This window comes from Chrysochloris asiatica, unplaced genomic scaffold (assembly GCF_000296735.1).
Source record: "Chrysochloris asiatica unplaced genomic scaffold, ChrAsi1.0 scaffold00358, whole genome shotgun sequence".
Taxonomy (NCBI): domain Eukaryota; kingdom Metazoa; phylum Chordata; class Mammalia; order Afrosoricida; family Chrysochloridae; genus Chrysochloris; species Chrysochloris asiatica.
Genome location: NW_006408876.1, coordinates 1,158,748 through 1,170,726, shown reverse-complemented (window position 1 = coordinate 1,170,726; position 11,979 = coordinate 1,158,748). Strand labels below are relative to the sequence as shown.

Genomic DNA, 11,979 nt, shown 5'->3' with positions numbered 1-11,979 from the left:
GTCAGCAATTCAAACCTAGCAGCTGATCTTTGGAAACCCAATACAGGGGGGCTTGTAACCAATTCAATGGCACATTATAAAAATTTAGATTCATTTTCTCTCTCTCTCTCATACACCTATACATATATACAAATGAACTTCAGAAAGTTCATGGAAAATGGAATTAAAAGATAATGGGACATTGGGTTTGGGGGTTGAGAGAAGCAGAATCAGATAGGACAAGCTCCATGGTTGAGGCGCAGAAAACCCTGAGGAGGTGCTTTCACGGAGATGCTCCAGAGCTCTGGATCTAGTATAAGGTGCAGGGCGTCAGTTTCCCACACCCACAGGTAGAAAAATCACTGTAAAAAGGAAAACAATGTGATTTCCAAATCAGTCAGGATATGGGACTCTCCCTGTGGCCACTCTGCCCAGGCTGAGTTCAGAGGGCGGGGCCACAGCCAGACTGAAAAAGTGATATACCAGCACCAAAAACTGCGCAGCGACATTTGAAATGAGAGGTGTGGGTGATTCTACACATTTCTTTCCTCCTCTCCCCTGTCGCACCCTCTCTGCCCAGTCCAGACACCTTCAGGCAGCTGGGCACACTCCCCCAAAAGGGTCCAGCATTGAGCCCACAGTTTTCCCACGGCACAGAGAGGAGGAGTCCCATTTGTCCTACAGACTGATCCTTTGGCGGCTGTTTATGATGTCTGACTCTGGGACCCAGCCCTAAAGTTGACCTGGGTGGGACCCTTTATTCCTGCCTGGTGAAGGTGTGCCTTGGAGTCAGTTGGTTGGACTCATCGCGACCCTATACAGGGTTTCAGAGGCTGTAAATCTGTACGGGAGCAGAACACCTCATCTTTCTCCCGTGGAACAGCTGGTAGTTTCCAACAGCTGGCCTTAAGGTTCACAGCCGGATTCGTAACCACTACGCTACCAGAAAAAGCAGGTCTGACTATACAAACAAACCATATGGACTCTCTGTAAAACCCCAACATAAAAGGCAAGAGCCAACACCAACTACTATACACATGGATGCAACTATTTTGAGAATTATACGCTGTGTACATGCAGATACCTAACTGACCTTCAGAGATAAAAATAGTGGACAGTCTTTCTCTCATTAATTTCTCATTATCAATCTGCACACCTCCACTGTGGTGACTAGAGGAGAGGACTGATTGAGTGGACACCCCCACCCACCACTGGAGGTTTCTACTCTGCATACACACTGACCTACACAGCAAAAGCTACTGGTCAGTTGGTTATGGTTTTATTTTTGTTTTTGAGTGATGGTTTTTGTCTCTGCTTTTATATTGGAACAGTGGGGGACTCTAGACTCAGAGTGGGAGAGGGGCTGTGTGCTGACGGGGTGTACCCTTTGGGTGTTTGATGATGTAAGAAGGGGATTATAATCATTGCAATGAAAAGAAATACGATAGAATGAATGTAAAGTTGGTATTCTCCCATGTAAACTATCACATATTTCACAATAAAACCTTAAAAAAAAAAAAAAAAAAAAAGAAAGTTCCACACAAACTGCGGAGCTTCCAAAAGTTCATGAAACAATCCCATTATCTTTTCATACCATTCTTCCACAAACTTTTTGAAGTCCACTATGTGTGTGTGTGTTTACATATGTGTATGTTTACATATATGTATGTTTACATATATGTATGTTTACATACACATATGTATGTGCATGTATAGTAAGCTAGAAATAACGGCATTGAAAATATATTTACAAGGAGGGTTCAAATAGTATATGAAAAATTGACTTTAAAAGGTAATGGAATTTTCCCACAAACTTTGCATGTGTGCGCGTATATATTTTTTCAGTGTGTTTATTTCTTAAATGTAGTCCTGGTATAGGCACTGTGCTTAATGTGCTGAACTGCACAGTCAGTTTGTACCACAGGTCAGCGGTTCAAACTCGCCAGCCACTCCTCTGAAACCCTATGCAAAGTTGCTATGGGTCGGAACCGACTTGACGGCACTTAACAACATCTCTTATATGTCTACTATTATTCTCCTTAGACAGGATGGTGGCACCATATGATAAGCATTGGATTGTAAACTACAAAGTCTACAGTTTGAGCCTACCAGCTGCTCCATAGGAGAAAGATAAGGCTTTCTGCTCCCTCAAAGTTTCAAAGCCTCGAAATGCTATGCCGGGTTGCAACGACTAGAAAATAACCTCGTGTCACTTAACATTATTTTATTTTAATACCTTTTCATGAGCTTGCCATGGAAGCTTTTTTTAAGTAGGAAATACTGAGGTATTGTTTTCTGAAGAATATTTTATCTGTATTCACTGAATATGTAAGGATTTGGGGCAGATTTCAGGGTCAAAACAGTACAGACAAGTATTGAGACTGAATACCAGGAGAGGAGAGCATTGTCAACACACGTGCATTTCTTATTTTCAGGAGTTAAAGGTGAGCATTTGCTACGATTTACTCATAGCACTTTTACAATGGAGGTTATGATAAAGATAAAATTTAACATGGACCCTTGAAATGGGTTTGAAGTGTGCTGAAATGGAGATTACAAGGAAGACCATAAAATGACCCCGTTCTGCTTTGGATCTGCTTGCTGGAGTGATTTCTTTTTGCAGAAGCGTCCAGGCCAGCCACTCACTGAAGTTCCTGAGGGTCCATGTGCTCTAGAAGCAGGTAAGCCCTCCAGATGGATTTTAGGTAAGTAGATCTGGGGTGTAGTGAGTTACACATTGGGCTGCTAACTTCAAGGTCAGCAGTTAGCACCCACCAGCCACTGGGAACTGATTCAACAACACACATTAGCAACAACCAGAGCCAACTCACATGCCCTGTCTCTTTCTTTCTGCCTTTCTCTGTTACTCTGTTTCTCTCTCTCTCTCTCTCTCTCTCTCTCTCTCTCTCTCTCACACACACACACACCAACAACTTGACATGCTCTATATGGTTGACAGGTACAGACAGATTTTGGATTTATGGCAAATTTTCAAACTGGTTCATTCTACTTCAGCTCCCTGCTGAGAACTGGCATTTCTAACCTAGAGAGTGAATAAGAATCTACATTTTAACGAGAGACCCAAGTGATTCTAAAATACCTTCAGGTGATTCTTTGGTGGTCCTTTCATGCATGTATAATGTAGTCCTTATGAACACATAAGAATCACCTGGGGGCTCTTGTTAAAATGTAGATTCGGATACAGTCTATCTGGGGTGGAAATGGAAATTCTCAGCAGTGTGCCGAACAGGAATGACTTTTAGGGGTTCTCTGTGGTGCTATAGGATAGGCTCTTGACCTCAAGATTGGTTTGACAGCAAAATTGATGGTTCAAACTCACCAGCCACTCCTTGGAAACCCTATATAGGGTCACTATGAGTCAGAACTCACATGAAGGTCCTTAACAACAACAATGGCATATGCATTATACAGTGACTAAGAATGAAGCCGCCTTTGACCCTAAGAAAATTCAATCCCAACTTTTCAGAGTGTCATTGATTCCCTTATCCCAGCTAAAAAACAAAAACACAAAAGGAACCCACTGCATTATTAAAATTTCTTGACTGCACTGTGTTCAGAATTTTGTCCATCTCCAAACAACTTTTTTCCAATATTTATTTTCAGACCTCAAGAAATGAGGGAGCTATGCATTTTATTTATTTATTTATTTATTTTTTTTTCATTTTCAATTACTAGTCTAAGCTTGTAGGTGAACTCTTTACACCTTGATAAGGAAGAATGCACATGGACCACCCATGCCCCCCCCCCAGGTCAATAGGGTACCTGCTTGAAGCCTATAAATTACCTGCTTGAAGCCAAACGTGTGCCCTCACTTCACTGATAACAATGCCGACTCCTGCGCCCATTACACCAAGACAGCTGTTCTTATTAAGTAGTTAAAATCTCAAACACCCACAGGTCTGATCGAAAGAGTAACTTCATTATTTGATATTGAATCACAGAAGATACTAGGGACCCATGTTAAACACCCAGATCCCAAATCAAACACAAGATCATCAAACCCAAGCAAAGCCAACCCTCAAATAGTCAGTGGTAATAATCTAATAATGTAATGTAAAAAGAAAGCAATGCCATCACACCATCTGGTTATAACATCTCTTTAGACATTGTGGCAGAGTACAGGAAAAGGCTTTACCCACCTGGGGTCCTTCTGGATGCTATCAATGGACGGAGACCTGGCCAAGGTGCCTTCAGGTGGCAGGGCTGGGCCGGATTTGCTGTATGGAGACTCCACAGAAGGACAATAGGGCAGCTGTCGGTAGGGGTCTGAGTAATTGGAGGCTGGACCGGCGGCATAGCTGGCTCTCTGGAAGGTGGCTGCTGCGGGGTTCTGCTGACCATGCTGGCTGCCAGTCCGCTGCAAGGGGACGGAGTCGACACCAGGGGAAGATGGGGCTAGGACAACAAAGCAAGGACAAAGTCATCAACTGAGGATCTGCTCACAGAAATGGTTAACCAGGTCTGGCAGAGGGTAGAAATGACACACAAAAGAACAGGGTTTGGCAGAATGAACACACGATAATCAGTCATCCTGAAACTGACATCTTTAACGTTAGCTACTCAAGTAGAAATGTGCATGCTATCTCAGGACTCAAACTTTGAAGGGCTAGGGGAGAAACCGGCGTCTGCTATGACACTATTGCTTACAGTATTACGATGCAAACTGCATGCAAAACTCAAACCCAGGAAAACAATAGGGATTTTCTTTAAAAATAAGAAATCATGTCAAACAGTAAGCTCTTTAGGATTTGATTTGAGAAAATTCAGAAAGTATTCAGGTCATGTTACCTTAGCTTTAAAAAGAGGGTGTAAAGCAAAATTATTTTTCCTGACTAGAAGAATATAAGAAATGAGAAGGAATGTATGTGCAGGGTTGGGGGTGGGAGAAGTGGGCTCCTATTTCCATAATTAGTACAAAGGCATGGAACACAGGGCTGCTCCTGTCCCTATAAAATCACTTCCTAAAGATTTTTATATGTATCTTTTTCAACTCAAAAGAGTTCATAGTAACAAATAAATTTGATAAGAGGCAGGCATGTACAGGAATGAATTTCTGTATTCAAATTTTTATCTGGTTCTCAATATTATTTGACTTCTAAGGTTTTGTTGATACCACAATGAAAATAGCATCTTACAATCTCAGTAGAAAGTGACTAGTTATTAAACACACTGATGGTTATCATCTATTACCAATACTTGACAGTGGTCTTACTTTTTGAGCAGTTTGGATGAGAACATATCCCCAGAGGACAGCTCTGTGTTCACATACCACCATTTATACCATGAGAGCATTATGTGGAATTGAGCTTTGATTACAAGTAGCCCCTGACTTACAAACTATTTCATGTTACAAAGAACCACACCTGGCTATCTGTTTACTTGTTTTTTTTTCTGTACATCTTCTAGTCTGTAATGCAGTCCTGGTGTGGCGCTATGAGCTAATGCATCAGATTGCAAAGTCGTTTGAACTGCAAGGTCAGCAGTTCAAGATCACCAGCTACTCCTTGGAAACCCTACACAGGATTGCTAGGGGTTGGAATCGACTCAAGGGCACTTAACAACAACAAAGTAGTAATATGTACTATATACAATGTTGCAGCATGTAATTTGCTGCTGTTAACATTCTTAATGAAGGGCTTCAGAGAGTCCATGGAAAACTTTTAATTCCATTTTTCCAGAAACCTTTTGAAACCCCCTTGTATGTAATGTTTCCAACCCTAAGAAACCAGATTTATAAAGATACCGATAATAAGAGACATTCAAAAGGACAACTTGGAGAGAAAAAAAGAAAATGGTATTCGACTTACGTCAGAACCAACTAAGAATGGAGTTGTGGGAACAGAACCCTATGCTAAACTGGGGGATACCAGTATAGATCTCAGCCCACACATTTGACCTCTGGAGAATGTCTTTGTGGAAATGGCAGAAAAACAATTATTTTCTCTTCTCTCACATAAGGGACAAATGCCAAATTCAAGATCTTAAATAATACTGGAAAAATAACTGTTAAAAGAAGGAAACTGTAATGAAATGACAAGACGGTACAAAAAGGTGTAACGTGAAGTAATATAATCTGAGAACTGATTTTCTAACTAAGAGTTTGGCTTATTTCCTTTCCAATGTACTTTTAAAACTTCATTTTATACCAACAAACATTACAAAGGTAAGCACCATCATATAATCAAAACTACAAAGACAGTTGAGAAAGGTTTTCTAACTAGAGTTTGTATATAGTGTAGTGGTTATGAATCGGGCTGTGAGCCACAAGGTCATCAGTTCAAAACTACCAGCTGTTCCACAGGAGAAAGATGAGGTGTTCTGCTCCCATAAAGATTTACATCCTCGGAAACCCTGTACAGGGTCGCTGTGAGTCAGAACTGACTCCACTGCACATAACAACAACAACAACATACTGAATGAGAGTAATGTTTTTCCATGGTGGCAGCTATCTTATGTTTTACATTTCAAAACAATTGCTTGAGAGTAATACATACCAAATGCACATTCAGAGCATCTGTTTTTTGCATCTATGCCATTTCTTTCCCAAAACAAAACAAAATCCCAAAACTCAAGCCCTTTACCTTCAAGACAATTTTCATTCACAGGGACCCTATAAGACAGAAAAGAACTGCCCTATAAGGCTCCCAAGGGAGTCGTGGTGTGGCGTCCTAGGATAAGCACTCCACCTCAAAGTTGGCTTGAATTGCAAGGTCAGTGGTTCAAACTCACAGTCACTCCTTGGAAATCCTATATAGGGTCCCTATGAGTTTGAACGGACTTGATAGTACAACAACAACAACAACGACAACAGTCTTTACAAAAGCAGCCTGCCTCACCTTTCTCCCTTGTAGCTGCTGGTGGGCTCAAATTAACCATCTGTCACTTAGCAATTGAGCATATAACATTCTCCAAATCTTACTGTTAACTTGTCTTCGATTAAAATACACACTTAAAAATATAAAAACAATACACTGTGTTTTTTGATGAACCAGGTTGAATATTTAGGTTAAACACAATCCTGCTCTTAGAAAAACGATGCAGAGGGGTAAATCTAGTTTTATTTTCTAGAAGAGCTGTGATAGGCTAGTCAAAAAATCAAGGACAAAAAGGGAAAACGAATAAACCCAACATCTTCTATATAAACACTTTTTTTTTTTTTTTTTTAAATCAGTGCCCTAAGTCAACTCTGACTCATAGTGACTCTATGGGGCAGTCCAGTAGGACTGTTTCATAGGTTGTCTTAGGTTGTACTTTTATGGGGGACTCCTGGTGTGACACTGTAGGATCAGCACTGGCTTGCGAACCACAAGGTCAGCAGTTCAAACCCACCAGCTGCTCCTTGTACACAGGATCACTATGAGTCAGAACTGACTCTGTCTGTTCAACAACAATCTTGATGGGAGCAGACCACCTCACCTTCCTCCCACAGAGCAAATGGTGGGTTCCAACCAACAACGTTTTGGCTAGAAGCTGAAACCCTAAGCACTGTGACACGTGGCCCATTATATTTTTCCTTTATGAGGCTCTAACTGGTTGGTTGGTTGGTTATGTGCTGTAGAGTCGTTCCGACCCATAGCGACCCTGTACAGGGTTTCCGAGGCTGTAAATCTTTACGGGAACAGGAAGTCTCATCTTTCTCCCTCAGAACAGCTGGTAGTTTCCAACTGCTGACCTTAAGGTTCGCAGCCCGATTTGTAACCACTACACTATCAGAGCTAACTCACAACATTTAAACATGCTAAAAATGGTTACAAATATCAGAAAATAATTTATTTCTAGACAGGATTATCCATTATTAATATATGAAAACTACAATAATGTTACAAGGAGGACAAAAAGACAGGCAACAGGAAACTGATGGAATCTACACGGGAATTCTTGTTTAAAAGACACCACCAAACAAATAACATGACATACAAGCATGACTATTCACCGAGCTAACCACACTTGTTGTTGTTGTCAGGTGCCATCGAGTCGGAACCGACTCATAGCGACCCCATGCACAGCAGAACGAAACAATGCTCGATCCTGGGCCAACCTCACCACTGCTGCCACCCCCGAGTCCATCAATGATGCCACCTGGCCGATCCATCTCGTTGGAGGTCTTCCTCTTTTTCTCTGACCCTCAACCCTACCCAGCATGACATCCTTCTCCAACGATTGTTTCCTCCGGACTACATGTCCAAAGTAGGAGAGACGAAGCTTAGCCATCCTGGCCTCCAAGGAGCACTCTGGCTGCACTTCTTCCAAAACAGATCTATTGGTTCTTTTGGCAGTCCATGGCACCCTCAGTATTCTCCTCCAACACCACAACTCAAAGGCATCAACCACACTAAGACTTCTCAAAAGACCTCAAATTAAAAGGAAGAATATAACAAGAGAAGTTTAGGAGTAACTGCCAAGTATGAGGCAAAACAAAACTTGAAGAATTATAAGGGTGATTAGGTCAAAAAAGTGAAAATAGGATGTGAAATTCAATTAATTAAGCAGAAAAAGAAAGGCAACATAAAGAAAAACATAGACGAATCAGTGCATTTGAATTATGGTGTTGGAGAAGAAAACAAAGAAATCTGTATTGGGGGAAGTACAGTCAGAATGCTCCTTAGAAGCCAGGACGGTGAGACTTTGTGTCTTATACTTAGGACATGTTATCAGGAGGGACCAGTCTCTGGAGAAGACATGATGCTGAAGTGGAGGGTCGGTGAAAAAGAGGAAGACCCCCAAGGAGATGGTCTGAGCAGAACTGGGCTCAAACATAACAACTGGGAGGATGGTTCAGGATCAGGCAGCGTTTTCTTCGGTTGTGTAGAGGGTTGTTATGAGTTAGAATCAACTCGACGGCACCGATCAACAACAACATTAGCATCTTGGATATACACTATTGTATGTGGACATGTACTTTGGATGTGTTATTAGGAAGGACAAATCCCTGGAGAAGGACACCATGGTTGCTAAAGCAGAAGGTCAACAAAAAAGAAGCCCCTCAATGAGATGGACTGACACAGTGGCTTAGCAATGAGCTCAAACATGGCAACAAATTGTGAGCATGCCACCAGACCTAACAGCAATTCATTAGGTTGTACTAGGGTCTCAGAACTGACTCCACAGCACCTAACAACAATAGTTGTATTTTATTTTGGCATTTGGGGAGGACATATCATGGAACTTAGGTGTCCTGGTGAGGTGCTGCATGAGAAAGCACTTGGACCACAGATTGGCTCAAACTCACCAGCTACTCCTTGGAAACCCTATACAAGGTCACTATGAGTTGGAACCAACTTGATGTCACTTAATGATAACACCATGGAACTTATTCAGAGTATGGGTGTGTCTTCAGAAAAAATTAGGTTCCCATCCTAACCTTTGGGTGCATTGTTGTTGTTAAGTACCATGGAGTCAGTTCTGACTCATAGTAACTCCGCACAGGGTTTCTGAGGCTGCAAATCTTTACGGGAGCAGAAAGCCTCATCTTTCTCCTGTGGAGCATCTGGTAGTTTCAAACTGCTGACCTTGAGGTTAGCAGCGCAATTCGTAACCACTACACTACTAGAGCTCCTATAGTCTTAGGCAAATAAACTGAGCTTTCTCACTTCTACCATCCTCAGCTGTACGATGAAGAGAACAAAGTGAACTCATGGCTTGGTGTTTGGTCGAAGTGCATGAAAAGCTACAAGCAACGAGATGTAGAAAATACACCACAAGCAAGCTTTTATGATGGTTACCATGAACAGCAATGGTATACAGGTACTGGCAAAGGCGGTTGTGCACAGTGGATTGGTGGGGACAGCCCTGCGAGTGGGAAGCAGATTTTATACCTCCTTCTGTGTGTGGTGTTTTATGTGTACCACCTCTAATCATGCTATGAGAAGACGTTTGTTGTTATTGTCAGGTGCCACTGAGTCGGAACCGACTCATAACGACCCCAGGTACAGCAGAACGAAACACTGCCTGATCCTGGGCCAACCTCACTACCGCTGCCACACTTGAGTCCATCAATGCTGCCACTTGGCCAATCCATCTCGTTGGGGGGTCTTCCTCTTTTTATGAGAAGATGTTACAGATGAAGAAATGGAGGCACAGAGAGATGTGGTAGCTAGCCTAAGGCTGATGATCACTAACAGAGACAAAAGCTCTTGGCTGTTGGCTCCCACAGTTTATGCTTATGAATACCACAGCAAATGGGATCGAGTGGAAAATCTCAAAGGTACACAATTATTAAATTACACAAGACTGTGGGAATGTTTAGAAAAATCACTGAGGTCTAAAATGATGAAAAATGTCTACTCAACAGATGGAAAAGAGAAGGATTAATTAATGGAATTATCAATCTGAGATCATTTTGGGAAAGAGAAACCAAATTAGTGTATTAACTGATTTACATTTCTCATTAAATTGAATTTACTGAGATATATTTGTACTGCAAGGTCGGCAGCTGAAGCTCACCAGCTGCTCCTCAGAAACTCTATATAGGATCGCTATGGGTCAAAACTGATTTAGTGGCACTTAACAACAACAACAATAGGAAAATATACAGGAAAACAGATCTATGCTGAAAGTCTAACTTCATTTATTTCTAGGAAAAACAAAGAATAGCAATATATATATAACTATCTTTGTATTACCTGAAGGTACAATGCAAGTCTTAGTTTAATTAATAATGTAAATATATTCAGAAAAGAGCTATAGGGCTATAATATGTAAAATGGATGAATAATTTTGAGAGTGATCATATTCAATCACAATCACATGGTGGTAATAAGGAAGTAGCCCTTCCGAAGACTCCAGAGTTTAAACTTCCTGTTGTTTGGTGCCGTGGAGTTGATTCCGACTGAATGTAACCCTATGCACAGTGGAATGAAAGACTGCCAGGTCCTGGGCTAATCTCACTATTGTTACCACGCTTAAGCCCACTGATGCTGCCACTTTGTCAATCCATCTCACTGGGGGTCTTCCTGTTTTTCTCTGAGCCTCCACCTTACCAAACATGATATCCTTCTCCAGCAACTGGTCCCTCCTGACAATATATCCGAAGTATAAAAGACGAAGTTTGGCCATCCTGGTCTTTAAGGAGCACTCTGGCTGTACTTCTTCCAACACAGATCTGTTGGTTCTTTTGGTAGCCCATGGCATTCTCAATATTCTCCTGTGAAACTCTAACAGGTCTCAAACCAGTCATGGAGCCAGGTCAGTCCTATGCTTCTAATACTATGACACTGAAAAACATTTCTACAAATCTTAGATTCGAGGTATATTTCTCTCATTTTGAACCCTCTTTAGCATGTGGTCAGCAGTTCAAACCCACCTCGGAAACTCTATAGAGAGCCACAGTGAGTCAGCACTTAAGAACCACAGCATTCAGACCCTGCTGAGGCTTACCCATTAGTATGAATAATTAATACTGGCCATAGTCCTGAAAGACTTCTCTAATCAAATTCCTTTGTCTACATTTCTGTCCAGCTCTAGAATATTTTTAATTTGCATTTCAGAGCCCATCTGACCAGATCACTCTCCTTGTAGGATTGCTCTATTCATCTGAACATACTCAAGGCAAACATTTTAAGTGGAAAGTGTTTCATGAGCTCAACAAACAGGCTCCTCTCTCTGTCTCACCTGCTCTGCAAACAGCCCCTTCTCCCTTCAATAAACTCTTAGAATTCAATGAACTGGACTGCTTGTCTCTTGGTGAAGATTTCAAAGGAAGCCTCTTCAGGAGGGACTTGATACTTCTTCACCCAGTATCTATGCTGCTCAGGAAACTCCTTTTGTTTTCTGCAGAGCTACTCGAATAAAGGTCTGGTTGACAAAGTGGGGGAAGAAGGGGGTGTTGTGAGTGTTCTCTTTCTTTGAAAGAGTGGAGGAGACTTTCTTTTTAAGAAAATGGAATGTTCTGATATATGGTGCTGAGTGAAAATATGTACTGGCAGTGGAAAAAGGGGAACAGAAGAAAATGAAAGACTCTGAGCACATAAAAAGAAATGG

The 11,979-nt window shown here is 41.5% G+C and overlaps 1 protein-coding gene across 1 annotated transcript in view; it reads right to left on the bottom strand.

Annotated features, from left to right (window-relative positions):
- Positions 1 to 11,979, bottom strand: part of CTNND2 (catenin (cadherin-associated protein), delta 2) — a 560,917-nt gene that overhangs the window by 523,644 nt on the left and 25,294 nt on the right. Inside the window, exon 2 of the mRNA XM_006876162.1 lies at positions 4,140 to 4,395. Within this exon, the coding sequence (XP_006876224.1) occupies positions 4,140 to 4,395 (256 nt within the window). The remainder of the gene's footprint in view (positions 1 to 4,139; positions 4,396 to 11,979) is intronic.